Source organism: Rhinichthys klamathensis, unplaced genomic scaffold (assembly GCF_029890125.1).
Source record: "Rhinichthys klamathensis goyatoka isolate OS25496 unplaced genomic scaffold, OSU_Roscu_1.1 h1tg000169l_1, whole genome shotgun sequence".
Taxonomy (NCBI): Eukaryota; Metazoa; Chordata; class Actinopteri; order Cypriniformes; family Leuciscidae; genus Rhinichthys; species Rhinichthys klamathensis.
Window position 1 is genome coordinate 246,153 of NW_026606700.1, and position 23,920 is coordinate 270,072.

The 23,920-nt window shown below is 36.4% G+C and overlaps 1 protein-coding gene across 9 annotated transcripts in view; it reads right to left on the reverse strand.

Moving 5' to 3' along the window:
- The window catches only part of LOC130091590 (cAMP-specific 3',5'-cyclic phosphodiesterase 4D-like), a 168,939-nt gene that overhangs the window by 2,327 nt on the left and 142,692 nt on the right, over positions 1-23,920 (reverse strand). For 5 of the 9 annotated variants that reach the window (XM_056259537.1, XM_056259538.1, XM_056259539.1 and 2 more), the window contains 12 exons: positions 13,994-14,185; positions 13,769-13,805; positions 13,585-13,661; positions 13,080-13,129; positions 8,939-9,051; positions 3,786-3,879; positions 3,198-3,373; positions 2,427-2,525; positions 2,151-2,315; positions 1,936-2,035; positions 781-935; positions 432-554 (listed from right to left, as the gene is read on the reverse strand). In XM_056259537.1, the coding sequence (XP_056115512.1) occupies positions 432-554; positions 781-935; positions 1,936-2,035; positions 2,151-2,315; positions 2,427-2,525; positions 3,198-3,373; positions 3,786-3,879; positions 8,939-9,051; positions 13,080-13,129; positions 13,585-13,661; positions 13,769-13,805; positions 13,994-14,185 (1,381 nt within the window). Of the gene's footprint in view, positions 1-431; positions 555-780; positions 936-1,935; positions 2,036-2,150; positions 2,316-2,426; positions 2,526-3,197; positions 3,374-3,785; positions 3,880-4,704; positions 5,202-8,938; positions 9,084-10,408; positions 10,424-13,079; positions 13,130-13,584; positions 13,662-13,768; positions 13,806-13,993; positions 14,186-23,554; positions 23,856-23,920 lie in introns of those variants that run through there. The other 4 variants (XM_056259546.1, XM_056259545.1, XM_056259540.1 and 1 more) reach the window with 3 other exon arrangements.

A 23,920-nucleotide genomic window follows, 5' to 3' on the forward strand; every position in this document is an offset into this window, starting at 1 on the left:
AACAGAAGATTGAAAATCAGAATTTGCCATGAACAACATGAAAGCGTTCAGGCTGCTGGTGGTGTAATGGTGTGGAGGGTATTTTCTTGTCACATTTGGGCCCCTTAGTACCAATTTGAGCATAGCAGACCATGTCCATCCCTTTATGACCACAGTGTACATGTCACAAAGCTCAAATCATCTCAAACTGGTTTCTTGAACATGAACACGAGTTCACTATACTCAAGGTGTACCTAATAAAGTGTCCGGTGAGTGTATATATATATATTATATATTTTTATAAACATATTTATTTGATATATTTTCCTATATAATTACATAATCAATAAAATTTGTATAAAATTGAATTAAATAAAATCCTTTTCCACAGATTTTTTAATCATAACCTTTATTGTGATATCTACAATGCAATATGAGCATACAGGACGAACCTGTATCCTGTCAGAGTAGTTGTCCAGCAGTAATACCCCTGAACTGGTCACCTTTTTGGTCTCCACCATGGTTTTCAGATCCGCCAACAAATTCATGTGCTTAGACATGTCTGTGGCCAGAACCTGCAAAAAAAAAAAAAAAAAGATGAATGGTTTGAATGGATGAATCCATTTTGGCTGGAGAGAGAAAAAGGGTAATTTATTGGCCCTTAAATGAATTTACACTTATTTTCACATCTGTAAAATGAACGTTTAGTTCCATATTACAATTATCAGTGAAATTAAGCTGCAAAAACAGTCGAGTGTGATAAAGGACAGCTAACTAGACCAATGATACATCATGACTCACAATGTCAATGACCATCTTGCGGAGTGACTGTCTCTGTTTCTTGGTCAGGTTCTGGAAGATGTCACAGTTCTCTTCCTGCAGCAGTTTAAAACCTACAGCCAGGTGATGATTCTCCAACACAGACGAATCATTGTACATGAGGGCCAGCTCAGAGTCTGAGAGAAGAGATTGAGAGTGAGGAGAAAAGAGGAAGCACGATTAATTCTATACTGTACTAACTATATTTCATCAGCTCTTTTATTTGTATTTCTATGTGGACTTTCCACATTTCCACAAACTTTCATGGGGTTTTATTTTTTTGGAACTTGACCTTTCAGAACAGTGCAAAGGTTCATCAAAATGTCTCATTTAGTATTCCACGGATTAAAAACAGCAGCATGAAGGTATGGAACAACCTGCATCCCCCTCCTCTTGTGTTCAAGTTGTGACAAGCCCCACTGGCCCCTCTATTAGTCATTGAGGGGATTTTACCGGCTGTGTGGGTGGGACACGTGAGCTTTGTGAATCACAGACACATGTAGCCCACCTAACACATGCACCGATAGCATGTGAAAATTGCCCGATTGACCGTTTGCCGCACGTGAGAACAGCTTAAACACGTATTGATTCGTCTTTGAGTGAGTCCGCTACTTTGAACAACGTGATTAAGCTAAAAGTGGTTCTGACAGCTGTGAAAAACATTGCACAAACATAAATTCTTCGGAAGAGCCTTTTGGAAGCAACGTGATGTTGCTTTACGTACACCACAGGAAAAGGATTTGCTTTTTTGATGTATGTACATTGCAGGTCAAACATTTTGAATAATTATGTTTTTTTTTTGTTTTTTTTATAAGTCTCTTATGCTCATCAATTATTGACAATAATAAGACATGTTTCATGTGACAATAAAGGCTGAATTGGCTTTGCCATCACAGAATAAACTACATTTTAAATTATATTAAAATAGTAAACTTTTTTTAAACTGTAATAATATTTCACAATTTGATCAACAGTTTTTACTGTTGATCAATATGAGCATAAGAAATTTATTTTAAAAAATCTGAATTATCCCAAATATTTTGATTGGTAGAGTAGACTTTGCCCAGTTCACTTAGACCATGTATGGCAACTTTTCATTTATAATAGTTTCATGTTGGTAGAGAGGTAGAGACTTACTAGTGTTAATGAGGAACTGGTTGGAGACGCCAGGATGGTCGACATCATGTATCGCACTGGCAAATATGGCAGCAAGAATTTCAAGGTCTGTAAACACAGCCTGAAAATAACAGACACAGACAGATTTTCAAATCATTATCCACTTTCTTTAATACTCAACGATCAGAAGAAATGGCATTCTCGCAGCACTGCATACTGGGACAGCCGTATCGTACCTCAAGGGCAGGGGTTGATAGCAGGACGTGAGTGGACTGTGTGACATCAGCAGCGTGGATGTTGTTGTGATAGGCAACGTCAGCATGGTAATGGTCCTCTAAAGTCATCAGATAGGTGATAAACGTGTCGAGGGGAATTTTAAACGTCTTTAACAAGTCCCTCTCCTACATTGGAAAGACAACCCACATGGTTTGTCCTTGTTAGCGGGAGCATCTTATAAAAAGACACTGAAGCAAACTTGAGCTTGAGTGAGACAATACTGTAAAGAAAAGTACCTGGAATATTGAGTGCATCATAACCGTTAAAGGTCTGTTCCCAGAAAATTCTCCCACTTTGAAGACATTAAGGCCCCATTTATTTACATCTTCAAGCTCCTGAAATGACATAAAGTGAAACACATGTATTTAGATGTCCTATATTGCAGTTTTCTGTAAATCTCTTATTTATAGACTTTTAATTATACACACTACCGTTCAAAAGTTTGGGGTCGGTATGATTTTTTAATGCTTTTGAAAGATGTCACTTATGCTCACCAATGTTGGATTTATTTGATCAAAATACAAGAAAAAACATAATATTGTAAAATATTACTACAATTTTAAATATCTGTTTTCTATTTGAATGTGTTTTAAAATGCCATTTATTCCTGTGATGGCAAAGCTGAATTTTCAGCATCATTACTCCAGTCTTCATTGTCACATGATCCTTCAGAAATCATGCTAATGTGCTGATTTGGTGCTCAAGAAACATTATTTTCTTATTATTATCTTATTTCTTATAACAGTTGTGCTGCTTAGTAATTCCGTGTAAACCATGAGACATTTTTTTCCAGGATTCTTTGATAAATACAAAATAACAGCATTTATTTGAAATACAAAAATATAATATAAATATATATATATGTTTGTAACATTATAAATGTCTTTACTGGCACTTTTGACAAATTTAATGTTTACTTGCTGAATAAAAGTATTCATTTTAATCTTAATTACTCACTTAAATCTTACTGTCCCCAAATGTTAGAATGGTAGTGCATATGTACTTACCTTGGCCAGCTCATCTTCTGTTTCAGTTTTAACCCCAAACCGGGGGATGTTAGAGTTGGTAAGGCTGGAACTGTGCGTTAGTTTTTTTACGCCGCTAATCTGGGACATCGGCCTTTTCTTCTTCTCCTTGTCTTTTTGGGACTGGGGTGATGGCATTTCCACCTCATGTTGCTTGTCTACAGAAATACGGAAAGAGCTCAGAGAAGGTTCTAGAAATCAGAGGTGCTCATGGGTAAAAGCACAGCATGTGTCATTACAGCCACTGATTTGTAGTTTTGTGAATGAATGGTGGGCTATGGTCATTTAATGGTCTTACTTATGGCCTGATTATTCAGCTACACAGCCGTCGGGCTACAGAGCAGCTGTTGGCCTGCTTTTTTGCTCATAATCAGCACTTCATTTGTCCTAGTTCTCTGAGTTACCCCCAAAAATCCACATAGTTGCCCTCCTCCAGTCAAAACGCTATTCCTCTCAACTCCATTGTGCATTTAAAAGTGCAATGTATGTTCCCATATTACATACATTCAGCGAAGAACCATAATGTTAACATCCATATTTGATTTTTTTTTTTTTTTGTGGGACACTCACCTAAGAATGTACTGGAGATGAACTCAGATACCTGGTTACCAGATCGGCTCATCTCTGAGAGGTGAGTCAATTCTCTGTTCAACATCCTCTTGAACTGTTGAGAGATAAACAATTAAAATTATTTTTTTTTGCCATTTAGACCTATTTTATGCAAAAGGAAAAAGGGGGAAAAATAATTTCATTCAAAGTAAAAATAACTTCTGTGGAGGTGTTGCGTAATATGTTTGTGCTATTGTTTGAAACACCCCCTCTGAAATTCATTGCTGAACAAGTCACTATTTTACCTCTTTTTTTTATGATCATTTAATGGATTTTCCCTTGTCAGCTGTGTCGCTATCAGTCGGCAGATACGCCACGATTTCAAGGCTGAGTCCTCCAAACAACCCAAAACATATGCATCCTCTCACACTGTTAAGAATGTCAGGTCAAAACGACCTGCTGGGTCACACCAGATAGACGCCACATTTCTAACAAGATTTGCAGGAACAAACTGAAGAAAAAAAACTGCTGCATGCTCGAAAATGAACTTGCTAATGTGCGCAAACAAACAAGCGAAAACACATGTTGTGCTGGTGCTTTTTATAGTAGTTTGGGTTTAAATAGTGATACAGCCTAGGTGAAAATGGGTAAGCAAAAGAATAGGTAAAGAATAGTCTTTAACATACTCTAATTATGATAAATTCTGCTTTATAAATGTATATATAGGCCTATATATATATATACACACACACACACACATACACAAAAATGCCATTAATTAACAAATCAATTCATTTAAATATCTGCCTGTCATGATCTGTTCTTTATGCAGCCTTTTTTCTTTGTGCAACCACATACTGAACACCAATAATAAACAATAGCAGCCTGTCCAACCCCATTCCATTATAAGAATACACTATTTCATGATTAATTAACTCACCTTTATGTACCCCCAAGAAACTGACAGCAAATAATTTGCCTCAGGCATTTTGAATGAGTAAGTCCAGATAGCAGATGAGATTAGAAAACACTCGCTGATAGGGAAGACAAACACAAAATGCTCAGTCCAGATGGTCTCAAAGCTCCATTTCTTTTTAATCCACCTGAACTAACATTGCGATATTAAGCTAAACCCCATCCGAAAAGTCCAGAAATTCCAGGGCATTCCTCACGACGGCGTTTTCCATTGTTAAGAAACCTGGCAAGATTCCATCTATGACAGAGGAGGGCGTGAAGAACCAACGGCTTTGTCTGATAGCTTCTCTCTCTTCTCGTACGTTGCGCACTCTTCAAACTAAATAGACTGAAAAATGCCTGCGCCTTGGAAGGAAAATATGCCCAGTTAACAGCTTCCAAATAAGGCTGCGTTTCACACAATCACTCAGGTGAGAGTGTTTCTGAGCGCAGCCCTCCCAATCAGGCATCTCCGGATTAGAATGAGCTCATCGCTGCAGCCGATTGGCCGAGCTGAGCTGGCATGTAAATCCTCTGGGAGTGCTCCACTCCCCGGGACCCCTCCCACTTCACCCTCTAGATTTCTACAGCTCAGTTGGAGGATGTGTTTTTTGTACGTGAGCTCTGTGATACAGCAGATTGCTCCCCAAAAGGGCACACAGTCATTATGTGTGGTTTGTATTAATGCGTATTCACCTCATGTTCCACTATGTGTGCATGTGTGTGCGGACAGATGCGCGTGTATGTGTGGATTGGTGAGGAAATCTTCATGTCATGACGTGATGTTTGGAAGTGAACATTGTGTCAACCAGACTCATAAAATATTCAGTAAAGTTCATTCACATAAATCCACAGAGGGGAGTCAATGGAGACCATATGGGATATGAACAAGAACAAAATAAACTGATGACGCCGTTATAGATTTGTCCTGGTAAATTGGTAATGAGCCCTTGAATAAAGCAAAAGGTGTGCTGGGAAATGTGCCATTTTATTCTCTTACTGACTGGAAGAAGAAAAAAAGTCTGGCCCAGACTTTTTACTGCCCTGCCCTATGCCATGATCACAATAATGACAGATTTCGTACACTTGTACATTAATTAATACATATATTACATATAAAATAATACATTTTCTAATGAATAATATATATAATTATTATTTGTAAATAAAGTATATATATTAATTGTATATGAATAAATTATATATAAAAATGATATTAATTTCATAGCAATTATATATATTGCTTAAAGACAAAACCTGTTTTGTTTAAAGACAAAACCTGAGCTGGACAGAGCTGGTGGCAGAAGACCGTACAGCACAGCAGCAAATACAGAGCTGAGGCAGTGGAGCTGACAGAACATGGTCAGGGATTATTTCACACTTCTGGTCCCTGTGTACCACTAGTGGGATGCCGAGTAATTTGCAGCTTTACTGGAGCAGATGAGCCGACGGTAATAGGCTGTCGAGGGTCCGTACGGACAGAGGTGACTGTGTTTCTATTGTTGGAACATCTAGAGGGTGTTAAAACACGTCTCTGAGCTAAAAATGGGAAGATATCACACAATTTGTAGCTGTGATTTCTTGAAAATGTGTTTTCTGGGACAGGCCTACATAATTCTTTGTTCCTGGATCCATCCCCCTAGTTTAATAATACGCCTTGTAGATCAAAAGCAACATTCATTCATTATTTCTTCTGAACTTGCAGGGGGGCTTTGACATCTATAAAATATTATATAATAGGTCCAAATAACAAAATCCTTAGTTGAAAGTTGAAATTAATAAAAATGAACAGTTGAAATTAATAATTAAAAAAATGAACAGTAAAATGACTTGCCCACTACCTTGAAAACAAGTTAAACAACTTATTGACTAATGGTTCAAAAAGAGTGACTATTAATAATGATATATGAACTAACAAATAAAACCATAAAATGTTGACATAAAATGCTTTTTACTGTATTATTGTAGATATTTTTGAAGCATTAGATTGACTTTTATGTGACTTGGTTGTAGCAATATATAGTTAATATAATAGCATGTAAATATAAACATACAATTAATACAAATATATTATATATATATATATATATATATACACTACCGTTCAAAAGTTTGGGGTCGGTACGATTTTAAATACTTTTAAAAGAATTCTCTTCTGCTAACCATGGCTGCGCTTATTTGATTAAAAATACAACAAAAATCAGTTATAGTATTAAATATTATTCCAGTGTAAATCAGCTGTTTTCTGTGTGAATATATAGTAAAGTGTAATTTATTCCTGTGATCAAAGCTGAATTTTCAGCATCACCAGTGTCAGTGTCTTCAGTGTCAAATGATCCTTCACAAATCAGTATAATATGAGGATTTGATGCTCAAGAAACATTTATTATTATTATCAATGTTGAAACAGTTGTTGGTCTGTCAGTTGTACAGTTTTTTTTTTTTTTTTTGGATTCTTTGATGAATAGGAAGTTCAAAAGAACAGCATTTGTTTGAAATAGAATATTTTGTAACATTATAAATGTCTTTACTGTCCTTGATAAATAAAAGTATTGATTTCTTTCCTCCAAAAAATAAAAATAAAATTCTCACTGACCCCAAACTTTTGAACGGTAGTGTATATATAATATTATATAAAGAACATAAAATATACATTAAAGATATAAAAAATACCAATTATAAAATAATATTTTGTTATAATTATGGTATAGTATTGGTATAATATATGGTATAGTATTAAAATTATTGTTTGTTGTCAGTATAAGGTTATGTTAATGCATGCTAATGTTTGAGTCTCTGGAAAATCTCTCGAAAATCCATATTTAGCCTTAAAATATACATACATAAATGATGTATCTGGCCTAATTTGCTACCCAGAGCACTGCTTGATCAAAACAAAAGTGTAGTTCTGATTGAAACACTATTTTACAGAGTAATCCCCACATATAATAATTACATTTTAGAGTTATAAAACACATCTAAATTGAATTCTTATGGTGAAATTGATTTAAAGATTTTAGCAATTGAAATGGAAGATGTATTCAAGCACTTGGGCCAATATGAACATTCTGACAGCTAATAAATCACAAAAACAATGGCAGCTGGACATCTATACACAACCTACACACAAAATATAGGTACTACATAAAGTTTTTTCATAACAGATTAGCAGTAGCTAATTCTGTTCTAAAACAGCATGAAAACAGTGTTATTTATATCAGTCGGATAGGATATAACACTTGCATGGTGACTGTGAGGCAGTTTTATACGGGATACGCCACTATTGCTATTGAGCTAAAGCAACAAAGCAATCTGACAGGCCTTGTGCGTTTCCATGGATACTGGGAAATGGGGGGGGGGGGGGGGTCGTTGAAGTGAGACATATGAAAATGTGAGTATTTGACTCTTCTGTTACTTATGTCTGGTCACCTCTGCAGGACCTTTAGACTGGTTGCTTAAGCAAAATGAGAAGCATCTTGTATTTTGTTATTTTAAGAGGTGCTGTGGCCAAATGGACTGGACGGGAATAGATACACACTACAGGCTGATTAGCATGCTGTATGTGTACTAGGGCCTTACTGGAGACTGTGGGCATGCTCAGTGCAGCCTTAGTGACGATTCTGCTGCTGTTATTGCAAACAGTGCACTGGTTAAAAAACACCAACTGATCTGAAATCAACTTCACTTCAAAACAACTAAATGCTTTAGTTGTTTATTACATGATCTGATTGCCATTTTAGAATATTAATCATCTGCTGCTCATGTTTGAACCAATGCACAACACTGACATCTAAGGCTACAAACACAGTATGATGGAGTACCAAACACAGTCAGATGTGATGCATATTTATTTACTGGTGTTCAGGTCTACTGGGATTCAACAAACCACAACAAACATTTGTGATAACATAAACCAGTCTTAAAATAGTAATTTGATCTTGAGGCATTATAGCACAATATAATATTGTGCACAAGTGAAACATATTCAAAGCCTAAAACTGTTAAAAAAAATAAATCACAAATAAATAAAATAAAAATCACAAAAAGATATATAATAATAAAAAGAGTTATAAATCGACAATACTAGCCCTGATTGTGATTGTGAGTGGAATATGAACACCTGAGATATCAATAATTGCACTTCATCAAATTGCAGAACCATCCCATGGAATCCTAAACAAGCAAAAGCGCAGATAAATACACCTAGAGGTTTTTTTTACCTTGTTGGATGCCATCTCGCTGACCGAATGCCTGGTCTGTAGGGTCTCGAGCTGGTCGAGGCACCAGTCCAGCTCCTCCAGGGTCTCTGTGGCCAGCTTCTGGTAGGCCTCCTCTGGAGGAAGAGAAGGAGGCAAGGAGTCAGATCTCAGATGCTTTAGGTGTCTAGTTGAGGCTCCCAGCAGAGGGCCCAAACTGCTGTAGACCGCCATGTTGGGATATCCCGACAGAACGCATGGGTGATTCTTCATGCTGTGCTGAAGCCCTCCACAGTGAATGATGGGGCTCCAAATCGAGCCAAAAAACAAGGTTTCCAAAAACAGCGGAGCTATAATCCGACGAGGCACGAGGAGTGGGAGTCAGATCTCGTGAGAAGCGGGGGAACACTATATCCCTTAAGAAAACATACAAAGGGGCCACACACAAATCAACACTCTCACACTGCTCACAAACAAAACGACAACACGCGCTCGACTGCAGAATCTATAGTCCTACATGTTCGAGAAGCCCGGAGTGAAAGCTCTCATCTCGGGACAGAGAGAATATCATTGCTGTGGGCAGGCCCATCTCTGCGTGACAGATGCCGGTCTGCATCCAAGAAGCTGAGTAGGGCAGTAAAAAAGGCCCTTAGGAGCATGTGATCCGGCCCATAACAAAGCATACAGGCATAGTGTCATAACAATAACACACACGTACACTCGCTCATACACGCATACAAAGCATACAGAGGGTTGACGCCAACAGATGAGTGACTAGTCCCTGTCTCCAGTCCTCAAGCTGAGCTGCCGCACAAAAGAACAAAGGTGATCGCATCTGCCTGCCCTCTTTTCTCAGAGCGGTGGATGCCCTGCATGAACACGGGGCAGCCGTGGAGCGTCGCTAGCCGAACGTGAGCCGAGCTTCCTCTTGAAACAGAAGCCTGAAGCCTGCCAGTGCTGCTGCATGCAGGAGAGAGAGGACTACAGCTAAAACCCGGCATGAACTTTACGGGATTTCGAGGTGAGGAGCTTGGGTCCTTCACAGCTGACACTTTGAGAAAGGCTGGTTGTGCTTTGGCTTTTAAAGAGGATGCTTTGTGATTTATGTTTATAAAAATAGCAAATCATTTCCTACTGAAATTGTGGTCAGCACCCCAAGTTCGCTGAGATGAGACCATTTATGACCTGCAAAATTTGTACATCTGATATCTTATATCAGACGCTTTTTATGGTTCATGGAGTTTATGGAAATTTGCAAACGTTTGTTGCATGTGCCTTTTCGAAAAGGTTAAGGATGACCATATGAGGGCATAAAAATAAGTGAAACTAAATAACAAAAGACAGTGCAGCTATGCTAGACATGTTGCTTACTTGACACTACTATGAAAACAAATGCCACATGCACATTGCTTCAACAAAGCACACATTATCTTATTCATTGTCTGTCTGTGTCTTTCTCTCTCTCTCTCTTTCCGCGTGTGTGGTGAAGTACACAGGGCTGGGGTGCCACTTTCTCTGAAAGAGACTGCACTGACGTCAATGACATTCTTCTCGTGCTTAGCGCGACATCATACACCAGCCCATGAGATGGCACGGGCTCCATAGACAGGAGAGCTGGGGTGAAAAGCAGGACTGGAATCCTTCAATCTGGGTCACAGGCTCTCACTGCCTTGTCAGCCAGAAACTCCTCACCAAAACCTCAGCATTTGCTTGTGCAAGAGGATTTATTTGGATGCACCACAAAACATAAAAGTTAACAGACACATCTACAATGAAAGTCTCTTCTAATCTTGTTCAATCGAGTCTTTATTCCCCCATTGTGAGCAGAATGTGTGTGTTTGTGTGAATTGCTACTCAGAGGGCAAACAGATGAGTGCAACCGAATGCAAGTAAAATTATAAACTGAGATTTTCTGGAAAAAAGTGATTGATACCTGTCAGTGCAAAACTGCAGTTTCTAGAGTGTTCCTAACATGTTGCTATGAGGGTTCTTAAGTGTTCTTAGTGGTTTTAAGTACTTTGCTAAGCGGTTTATAGGGGGTTCAGGGTGTTTTTTAGCGTGTCAGGTTTGAAGCAAGGTCATAATATAGGTTCTGTAGGAAATTTCAAAGAAAAACATTTGGGGGGAAAGGGTTTTGGACCAATATGTATTGTTAAAGCTGCTACTTAAATACTTTTAGAATAATAATGGATACTTATAATAATAATATTTTCCAGATAATACCGCAATAATGTCTTTACAACATGAATGCCAATTGCTTAATTTTTAAACAACATGTTCTCTTTATATTGACACTTTATTTTTCTTAGACAAATAAAAGGAGTTTTAAAATATACAGTATAGCTGCCTTTATATTTTAGAAAACAGGTCCTCTGCAATTTGATTATACTGTATTTGGGCCCTTGGCATCAAAAAGTTTTAAAACCCTGTTCTATGGTGGAGTTGCAAGCAGGTTGCTTACTGGCCCAAGTACAATTGTATAATTAAGTACTAAGTACAATTGACTTGGATGTTTAAATCATTTCAACTTAAATTACATTAAACTGACTTTAAAAAAATTAGTTGAATCATGTATAACTTATTTAAAAAAAGTTGAAAATTGCTTAAAGGGATAGTTCACCAAAAAATTTAATTATCCCATGATTTACTCACCCCCACGAACACAATCGGAGATATATTTTAAAATATTCTAGCTCGTCCAAGCTTTATAATGGTAGTTAATGGGGGGCAAGATTTTGAAACCCCCCAAAAATGCATCCATCCATCATAATAATCCATAAATAATCCATACCACTCCATGGGGTTAATAAAGGCCTTCTAAAGCGAAGCGATAGGTTTTTGTAAGAAAAATATCCATATTTAAAACTTTATTAGCTATGATTCACTACCATTATAAAGCTTGGAAGAGCCAGGATATGTGTTAAATATATCTCCGATTGTGCTCAGGTCCCTGCTTCAAAGTAACTCTATTAATCACTTGTTTTATTGTCTGCGTAAGTCTGATCACCCCTCTTCTTTACAAGCTGCATGATTTTAGGAATCATGCCATAGCAAGCCCCACTAATTAGTCATTTAGTTGGCTCTTTTATCCAGAGAGATTTACAACACACTTATTAAAGAGACATTCTCCCTTGGTGCAACATGTCTTGCTTAACTATCACCAGAATGGTGAACCTTCTGGTGGTGACCAGGTCATATCTTTAGCCACTGGCGCGTCCATCCTTATCTACATTATGGCCATTGGCCATCCATCCAGTCATCCTACACTCAACACCCATCAGGGTCACATGACATCTATTCTAAACTCAGCATGGGGAGTTAAATTGTATAATGTCTCCATCTGTTCACTGCTTCTAGTACAAATCAATATTAACAATCTATAACACTGGTGCTTTTTATCTCTGCGATTGAACATTCTGCTCATGCTAAACATCCAGTGAGCGCTCGGTACTACAGTTCTAGGTCAAACACCTGCATCTCAAAAGAAGCTTTTCTTTGCAAACCTTATAAATAAACCACAAACAGCAGCTAATCAATATAATGAGCAGTGCCTCATGATTATGGCAAAGTGACTGTCACATCCCAGGATCCCCTATAAAGCTGACATATGCATGAACAAACAGTTAAAAGTGAGTATAAAATTATCTTTAAAGCCTTTGTGCATAGAGGGTATTGTGACATATTTTTTCCTTATCGGCTTCAGAGTACATGACATGCACAGTGCGATATGGGATGTCTGGAGGCTGCCCTCATGCTGGTTTAGACAAAACGGAAGGTGCCACACAAGGACAACATCATCCCTCATATCAAACAGTGTCTAACAGTTCTCCACAAAACTAAGCAAATCTATCTGATACAATGTGATCTCAATGATAAAGATCGGTTATGCAGTGTTAAACCGAAAATAAATAATTTAAAGTTGAAGTACTAAAATTACTAATACTAAAATACTAATAAATAAAGCAATATAGAAATATTTAAAAAACTAATAAAAATGCCAAAAGCACATAACAAAATTACTAAAACTTATAATAAAAACTGAACATGTAAAAATAAAAGCTAATTCAAAATGTTAACAAATAGCCTATTATAAATCATACTGAAATAGCACTGCTGTTAAGATGGCATGACAATATTCAAAATATAAAAAGCAAAGGTACAACACCTGTGTATGAGGTTTTTGTGATGGGAGGTGGGTTACACATTGGGGATCTCCTGTTTGAGAAAAAAGGGGGGAAAAGAAGGCGTCATTGTCTATGATGCAAGTAACAGATTGACTGCACATTTACAACATATACAAATTCTATCAATACTGGGGAAAAAAAAGATTTAGTGTCCACCAAAGCATTTTTAGCCAGCTGAAAACGCCAACGCTTTCCGGCGGGGCAGCATTTTTTTTTTTTCAGTTGAGATGCTATATGTGCTATACACAAAATATCTGTGGAAGCGTTACTAGTATCTGATTTTCCAGAGAGATTGTTTCTGAATATAAAAATGTCAATACAAATGTTAAGTAATTGCACTGGCTCTTGTTTTCAATGATTTTGTTCCGCTGTTGTGCTTCTTGTTATCGTCTGTTGGTATTGTCCCGCCCCTCCTCCATTGCGTTTATGCTTAGCGTTATGATAAAAATGTGTGCATTTGAATATTTTAAATTGAAAGCAACATACTTGTTATTGGCTCTTTCCTGTTGTACATTTGTTAAAGCAGCAAAATTATTCCGGACAGTCCTTAAACTCGCCAGAACCTGAGAGAAGACACATAAAATTAGTTCAGTGGTGTTATATAATTGTATTGATTGCATCTCCTTTTATACTTCACATATTTAATATTGTGAAGAGCTTGAGCATTTACCTGTGCAAAAGGGGTAACAATCATGTCATCCCCGTGTCTACAAAAAACAAAACAAAAAACATAAATACTAATTACAACAGCACTGATAATTTATAGAAATGTTTTAAGAACTGTAGTTTAAGGCTATACATTTGTTTTACTATTTAAGAATAAATCATGCGCATTCGTAAAAATAAAATAAAAAAATCTACATGCCACTAAACATTTAAAAAGACATTTGCTCACATGTCACTGGCGATGGAGGAGTTTCTGGACATAGACTTTGGTGAGAGGTCATAGTCGCTGTCCGAGCGGTACAGGAAGGACTCTCTCCTCTGGCTGTGCACAAAGTTGGCCTGGAGAATGAGACCTGACCCCGGGCTGGCCATGGGATCCAGCGGACTACGTCCTGATGACGTGCCATTGTCCACATCAAAGCTGGGGAAACAAAACAACAAGACAGTTAGCGCTGATGTCGATTGTGAGAACTGGACCACATAGAGTAGAATGTTACTCAGGTCATTTTCAAAGAGAGTTGCCCATTTTCTGTAAGTAACTGGTTATTAGCCATTCTTTTCACACCAAGAACAAAGTATAATATACAAATATAACTAACGATAACTATATTAGCGTCCACACCAGCGGACAATATTGTTCTGTTTATTCTAAGCGCGCGCTACATTTTTGTCATCTGCCACTTTAAATGATTTAAAAGCAGAATGGATTCTGATTGGCTGTCAATGTTTTTATCGTTAATAATCATAAAAAAAAAAAAAAAAAAAAAAGTTCTGAAAGTGATTCCAAAAATAAAGTTTATGGAAATTATGCAAAAATATGGTCCAATCTTTTTGCTAGGTAACTCGTAATAGTGATACAAGGTACCCAGCAGGCAGTATATTTTCCTTGTTTGAAATGTTTTACTTTTTTTTAAAAAAAGTTACCAGCACCCACCAGCATTTTTTATGGCCCCCAGAATATTTTGTTTTATGAATTTCTGAAGTACTATTATTTCAAAAGAAAGAACAGAGCCTATGCTTTATAAAAAAACATGTTTTATTCTAGCTTCATGCATTCTTCTTTTTATCAACACTTAATAAAAATAAAAAAAGCAACATTTTTATCAAACAGCTGAGAAAAACGCATCCAGATCGGATTCAGAGAGATGATTAAATCATAGATGGAGTAGATTGAGTCCATCAACACCCCCAAAGCTTCACAGTCATATAGCTCGTACTGGCTCGACATTTCATTCAGTAACGTTAGGCAGTTTTGATTTATATTCATGATGTGGATAAAATTGTGTCATCCCTCATTTTCAAATAAACATAAAACATAATGTTTTGTAGTGCAACAACAGCAAAATAATAAAACCCAAATTAATACATTAACAAATGATAAACAATAAAAAACACTTCCAGCAAAGTCGCAATTTAAAGGGTTTCCCCAGACCATTGAGTGTGCTGCTCTTAACCTTCATCTCCTTAGTCCGTAGATCCTCCCAACTGTGTTTACAACAACAAGCTGACCCATAATCCCCAGGGAGCATTAATATAATTGCTCTGGCCTGGGTATTTTCCTGACGTGACCGGTGACGTGGCAGTAAGTCTTATTCACCGTCATCACCTCAATGCAGGCTCACATCTGAGTCGAGTAACGTGGTGCGGATGGATAAATCCGTATTAGTGGGTCAGTCTGCACCTTGGTGACTTCATCAGACAGTACTGTCTCGCACATAAAGGGCCAATGATTCATGATGACCCACGTAAATCAGGGCATTGAGCTTTGTTTTGACTGAGAACAAATATGTCAGCAAGTACGAACCTCAGGCATACAACTTTCCTATAACATTTGGAGTTTGATTCCTGTACATCTTCGACAACCCAACACATCGTGACTTTATGTTTGTGTTTCATTGAGAACTGACTTATTCACAGAGCTTGTGTGCTGCCCTCATCTCTCTCGGGTCATATCACAGGAATGCACCGGCTTACCGTCTCACACAATTCCAACTCTAGACATGCATTATGAATGAAACACTTCTCCTTTTACTGTAACCCACACAAATGCACTGCTTACACTACAAAGGGGAATATGGGCTTTTATAATATCCATAAATAAGTCAGGACGCATTTGAAAACAATATGTTTCTTTCACATGAAGACGCCACCGATTCTAGAGAGATTGGACAAAATATGTCCAGCGATTTTACCTGCTGTTAGTTTTGAAAACAGCAGCATTTCCACTTTTTGAGATTCATAAATAAATATTCCATTCCTTTTTACATATTATATTTAAATATATATATATATATATATCATCATTCACTATCCCTAAAATCACCTGCTCAGACCACAACATACTTTACAGACTTATATATTTTAAACGCAAAAGCAGCGAAAATCGGGACTCGCGCGTTATCTGTACGCACAGCCGCACGCAGCCGAAGCGTGCACATAAAGAGAGAGTAAGAGAGAGACGCGTTTCAGACAGCGCTCAAACACCGAATTGATTCCTCTTTTGCGCTTCCTTGCTCTTGAACAGACACATAAACACAAAATTATGTCAAAATACCCGTCTAAATGCCCGTCTCGGCAAGTATTTATTCTCACGATTATGTCATAAGTGAACAGTTGAGAAAGAAACCGGATGTTTGTCAGTTTTTTCGTTACGTGCAGTCGGTCTTAAAGTGACAGCACACAACTAATATTCCTACTGTTGTCTGTGTCATTAATATAAATAAAACAACAAAATATAGCTGTAACAAAGATGAACCTATATTTACTTTCTACAGTGAACAAATAGTGTTATTTTACATTTAGGCTTAATAATTAATTTCTGTACCTGAATACTACTGTTAGACTTTGCAACTTTGTTATTTAGTATTAATCTCTGCTTGTAATTTGTGTATTTGTTTTTATTTGATTACTGACTGTTTTATGACACTTGTTTTAAATAATGTGTGAACTTTATCAATTAGGCTAGTAGTTAGGGATAGGCAACTTCTGTCCTGGAGGGCCAGTGTCCTGCAGAGTTTAGCTTCAGCCCTGATAAAAACTCACCTGCCTGTATCTATCTAGTAATCCTGAAAACCTTGATTGCCTTGTTCAGGTGTGTTTAATTAGGGTTGGAGCTAAACTCTGCAGGAAAGTGGCCCTCCAGGACCGAAGTTGCCTATCCCTGATGTAGTAGCTTTATGAAGTGAGCATTAACCCTTGTGTTATGTTGCGGGTCAATTTGACCCGTTTCGATTTTCAAGTTGTTGGAAATACTGGTTAACCTTTGTTTTTGTTTTCTTGATATTTTGTGACTTTTTCTCATTTATCATGATGAACATGCATGCAAAGTTTCAACATGCTGATGTGTTTTGACATATACAAACAAAATTACTGTTACGTTCGTGATGTTCGCGGGTCAATTTGACCCTCATAGGCAGCCATTCAAAAGCAACTGTACAGACACAAAATAAAAATATTTATTTTCTGTATGTCAGGGCACTTCAACTCCAGTTCTAACGTGCAAGTGCATCTAAAAGTGCTCTAACCCTAACCAAACACACTTGAAAAAGCTAAAATTACAGTGTTCAGAATTATTTGCAAATTACAGATGAAAATCTTTGTCAGACACAGATAGTAAAATAAGCTCTCATTTCAATATTCAAAATATCTAAAATACCTAGCTTTTAACCAAAACTTTTATGTAGGATTTTCAAAGGTAGCTTCACAGAGCCAAAAATAAATAAAAAACATTTATTTGATGTATGTTTTTGTTATGTTTGGTTTCTCACTTCCCAGTGAGTGAATAATGAAACTAGGAAAATAGGTCTTAGGAAACTAGGTAAAGTTAACTTAGGAAAATGAAAAATTTTCATTATACAGAATTTTTTTTGTTCAGTTACGATGTTCAAAGCATAAAATGTAAAAAAATAAAATAAAAATATATGCAAAAAAAATCAGTATACTGTTTATTTTCCAATTTTGTCAAAACAAAACTGTTTTAAAAAATGTTTTAAAAACATTTTCATAAATCATATTTTCAGATATAATGTTTTTGTAATGTTTGACAAATGTTGATATTAAAAGTTTACAGTTTGTATCTAAATCTTTGTTGTTTTTCATAGTGTGATTTTTGAGGAATTGTATTGAGTCCAATTAGGGTCAATTTGACCCGCTCCATAAGGGGTGTACACAGAAATCGAACAGAACTCAAGGGTTAAGTAATAAATGAAAAGCAAAGTTACAGCCCGCCCAAATTTTATATTTTAAATACATATATTTAAAAATTGCTGATCCGAAAAATGATCTGATCCGTGGCTCAAAAAACATAAATGATCCGAAGCGTGAATTTTGTGATCCATTCCACCACTAATGGAAACCATGATGATATGTTGTTTTTTTAACACCATATATCCGAAATAGAATTTTTGTAACTATGTAAAAGTCTTTACTAACACTTTTGATCAATTTAATACATCCTTGCTGAATAAAAGTAACAATTTCTTTAAAAAAAGTAAAAAATCTTATTGACCCCAAACTTTTGAGCGGTAGTGTGTGTATTAGTGTATGCATTAACAATCAATATTCTTGCATATCAAATCTCAGATCATCTTCTTTTTTGAATATTGTTTTCCAAATTCTGCCATCAAGATCTTTTTAATTTCAATTCCTCAAAGTAAGACCCCTAAGTAAATGACCAGCCCATCAACAATCAGCAGTGTTGTGAGCAGTTTGCTTTGTCTAATGTCTTCGGATACAGAGGGGGAAAAATACACCCATTCCCTCTTTCCTCCTCGTCTTCACTTTGCTAGTGCTCTCATTACATTCCCTTGATTTATCCCATCCTATACAGTAGGTCCAAACACACAGCACTGTGTGTTTGTTCCAGATATACAAAGTATTTAATTTACACACGGCATAGATGTGTAAATTCAAAACAATGAAAACCAAATCACCTCTGTAAAAAACAACTTTTTTTGTTGTTGATAGAACTGGATAGAAACTCTTTAGACATCAAACAGCACTGTGTGACGCAACACAAAATACATTATACAGCCATTTCTAGATAATGGTAATGACTTCCGTTTATTTTATATCATTATGGAGTGGGTTGGGTTGAATCTCTCTGGACAGACACCACTGATAATATCAAGGAATGCAAGCGGAAATTATTTCCAAACTTGTCAGGGCTTCTGGAGAATTTACTGGAGAGTTTACTTTTATTGTTAATTGTACAGATTAGTTTAGTTTTACTGTATACAAAAGACCCAAAAAGTATTTGGACACTAATATATATATATGAATGTATATGAAATGTATAGCAAAACATTACACACATTTTTATTTTATTTTAATTAATAAAACAATATGTATAAATACTTTATAATTATGATAAATATAAAAAATAGCAAATAACACAATTAAATAATAACTGAGAAATTAGAAAGTGAAAATCACAGCGTGGAATAAATTATAAATCTATTAGGCAGTGTATTAGCGAAAGTGCATTTCTTCCTTTTTCTTCAAAACAAAAAGTTTGTTTTGAAGAAATCAAAGTGGTTTGTTTTACTGTACAATCATGCACTGCGTTACCTTTTCACAAACCACATAATGACTACGGACGGCGGTCCAATTAGTTCAATAGCGCTTTAGCGAAACGATTAAGTATGTCTGTCTCTTTAAAATCAATGGGATAATTAACTGTAATCACCACTACACTATCTATGGCATCAGATGTCCAACTGGCTCACTCTATTGTTGTGGACGACAGTGAGTGATAACAGATACCGCCGGCCTGCCCAATCTCTTTGGCTGTGTAGTTGAAGTCATTTTAATTGAGACTGGCTGTTCCTTGACTTCTGTTTTTTGTACTAAACCAGATTTTTTTCCTGATTAGCATGGCAGTTAACACGAACAAGGCTCAGAGAGTTCCCCCAGAAACTTAAATTATACTTTGAGTACTAATGTTTAGAATAAAAATAAAATAAACAAAAACCTCTTGCTCACAAATGTCTTGTAAAATGTAAGCCAGATGCGAGAACTAAACTAAAACCCTTCTGTTAACTGAAATAAAAATAAACATAAAAAAAAAAAAAAAAAAGCTAAAATACATTTTCATGATTCCAAAAGTAACGAAATAAAAATAAAAATGGTCTTCCAACCTACGGAGCCCCGCACATGACATGCAGGAAAAAATATGTGTATCGTGGCCACAAATTAACTTAATTCGTTACCTAGTTTCACTAAATTGTACACACAATGCAATCATTTGTTCCCTTGTTTTAGTTTAATCAAAACGAGGGAAGGAATTAGTACAACATGACCACTACTAAATCGAGGGAAGGAAGTATAATTTCGTGACTTGCACAGTAGTAAAGCGAGGGAACGAATTATTATATCATGCGCATGATTTACTAAAAATCTAGAACAAATTCTTAATTCGTGGCCATGATATATGTATATTTTTATCCGCATGTCATATGCAGGGCTCTGTACCAACCTGCATATATGAAAATACTACAACAATAACACAAGATTATACTGAGAAATTTAACACTATTAATTTTTTTTTTTTTACATTTTAGCAGTTTACATGTTCAACCCTAAACTAAAATAAAAAATAAACCCTGAAAAGACTTAAACCATACTAAATAAAGAATAAACACATGTCCTCAGTACTGCTAAAATTGCCAGCACACTTCTCAATTTCAAGTAGTTTGATGAAAGAAAAAAAAAAGTATATATATTTACATATATATATAAAGATATTACACAAATGCCTTATATTTAAGAGTGTTATATCCTCTAGTCTTGAGTTTTGTTCTTAATAAGGGTCAAGAAATGATCAAAACATCAACTTTTGCCATGGTTTCTGGGAAAAATTGAAGTTTTCGATAATAATTAGAATACTGTTATAATTAACATACAGTTTTTCCAAGTAATACATTCAGAATCACCAAAGTTCTGGTTGGCAGTGAATTTTAGCTAAAGTTTAACATTGATATCTAATGAACTGGTACATGACTGCCTGCTCTCCTAAGCTCTATTTAACAGCGTGTGGTCCATTAGCGTATAAGACAGGAACAAAAAAGCATAGTCTGACCATGGGTCATTCAGAAAGTGGAACCTGATTGGTTTGAGACACCATGCAAAGAGAATGTACAAGACATCATGTTTCCTCTGGTGATCTGATCACATGAGGCTGTTCCCAAAACACTGCCGGTTTTCTTGTCAATCATGAGGCAGAATAGGAATATGCGTAAAATAGACAAATAAATGAGATGCACAGATAAAAAAATAACATGCTGGAATAATTCATGAATCAAATCAAGCTTTGTCAAAAGTATTAAAATAACGGTTGTTAAAATGCTGAAGAAAATATGGCAAAGTGAATCAGAAAAGAGAAGTGACTTTTCAATTGTTCAGTTTGGTTCTGAAATGAAAATTCTGTCATCAATTTTTAAAGAGTTAATTTGGTTGTAAAATGCGGTTGTCACTCATATAAATAACAAAACTCTTTACAAAATGAGATTAACAAAGAGGAGTGACAGCCATATTTAACAACTGCTGCTGACAATAGAAAAGCATGCACCAACACGAAATGCAAATATGGCACTTTGACATCACAGCCACATTATAGCACCTTGATAGATAAACACATCAAGAGCCATCCAATTAAAACTGCTTTATGTGGCAAAGCTTGAACGACAAGAGAGGAAATGGTCCATCTATTACATCAGATTATGTGTCATACAAGACATAACAAATGCACAACCCCCACTTTGAAGCACAAAAATGCACATAGATTTACACACACTCAAAGTCCACCCAAAAATGGAAATTCTCTCATGATTTACTCACCTTCAGGCCATCCACAATGCATATAACTTTCTTTCTTCAGATAAACACAAACAAAGGTTTTTAGGAAAATTATCAATCACAACTTCTCTCGCATGAACGCTCGTTTGAAAGTAGACCGGAAGCAATGATTTAAAGTTAAAAAGTAAAATAAATAATAGAATTTTCTTACACACACACTTATTGTTTTGCTTCTGAAGACATTGATTCAACCATGGGGTCATATGGATATTGGTTTTTTTCAAGCGTCAACCGAGCGGCAGCCATTCACTTACATTAAATTCCTTACAGAGATTGATTATTTTCCAAAAAATCTTCTTTTGTGTTTGTCTGAAGAAAAAAAGTCATCTACATCGGAGACGGCATGAGAGAATTTTAATTTGGGGGTGAAACCACAAGTCCATTTTACTGTTTTGATTTGTGCGCTTAATATAACCATGCAGTTTTTCAAATTTCAAATTATGATAATATTTTATCAGAGTAACCCAAATGGCAATAGCATGGATGACAGGATATGAGGTGGCAACTGTCAATTAATGACTGGTGTGTATGACATGAGCTGAGTCACTGTCATGCATTACAATAAAGCAAAACAAACAGGAACCGCAGACAATAGGGTCAATGAATAAGGTGAAGGAAGCACATACTGACACACGCACATTGTCCTCCTCAAACTGATGACATCATTAAGATGTCAGTGAGATTTCCTCCATCCTGACCTCTCAACCTTTTTTCATACACACAAACACAGGCACACACATACACTTGAACATTCTCAAAGCAAGGTCGTGTTTGCTTAGCTGAGAGCTGTTATTCATGGAGACCAAATGGAGCATTCCACGAGCAAAGGGGGGTAACGTAACCTGCCTCTTTTGCTAGCCTACTTTATAAACGTTCAGACAAAAACATAACACCAAAATACCCCAAATTAAGATTGTGAATCATCAATATGCAATATCTCACAGTTCGCATGCAGCGACGGATAACCATTCAAATTATACTTCACATGCGCACTGTTCAAACAGACTGAAAACTGTTGTACCAAAATAATCAGTCCTTTACAAAATAGCATCACCCATTTCTAAAATAAGCATATACAAACAGAGAACAAGATGGGACAAGAGAGACTAGGGTGAGGTATCTGCCCTTTGGCACTGTTTGCAAATGTGTGGAAATAATCAGTTTCACACCATTTTACTAGTTTTTAAGGTGATTGCACAAATGTTTTGGATATGTTACTGGTCAACATACTGTACTTCTTTTTTCAGTTATGGGTAATGGCTAAAATGAGCAAATCCAACCAAATTTCATATCACATAATCATGTTCACTCTACAAAATGCATACATTAGGCTACAAATGAACATTTTTGCATAAACTCTGTAATTCTTTTCATGTTTAATGCACTTATTTGCATCTACAATAGGAGGTAGATGCACAAAAGCAACTAAATTCAAAATTATTTACAGCCCTTATGATTAAATTTTAATTTAATTAAATATTAAATTAATATATTTTTAATTAAATATTAATTATAGCCAACATAAAATATATAGGCCTATAACAAAATGCTTTAGTAAAACGTTTTAATGGAATTAAAATAGTACAATTTGATTAAATCAAATTCTCTACCCATTTCTGACAGGCAACAAATGCATCAACAAATGTTTAAATCTATCCCACAGTTACACTTTAACAAGCCAGTGAGAGACAGAGTAAAGGAAAAACCCAGAGGAAAGGCACTAGTGGAAGAGAATGTAAATACAAGAGAAATTCTTTAGGAAGAGTGGAACTCAATTTATGGAAGGTGAGTGAAAAAACAATGGGGGTTAAAACTTAAGAGGAAGCAGAGAATTACACAATATGTTAAAAAAAGATATCGGCTGGTCTAAGACAGGAGAAGGAAGCAGCAAGCACAGGGATCTAACAGAAGGAGATAGTCAAAAGTTCTCCTTTACCCATCTGTGTTCTTAAGTGAACTGGTGGAGCGAGACCGGGGCTTCATGATAATGCTCATTCTGGATGTGGAATTCCCTCTGCTAGCGGCTACAGCTAATCCCAACAATGTGCATTTGTTTTCAGTCCTCATGTGCGTCTCCAAGCGTGAGCATAACTCGGTCGAGACGGCCCTGCCTCTGTTTGTTCCACTGACAGAAGCCCCTCGTGGTCCGGGACTCTCAAACTGACCGGACAGGAGTTCCAGAGTTTGTGTCACTCAGCAACCGGCTGCTATAATGCAGGACAATCTGTCTCTCCCCCTCTCACTCTCTCTCCTGAAACTCCCACCCCATGTACTTTTCTCCCTCCCTCCCTTCCTGGCTGGC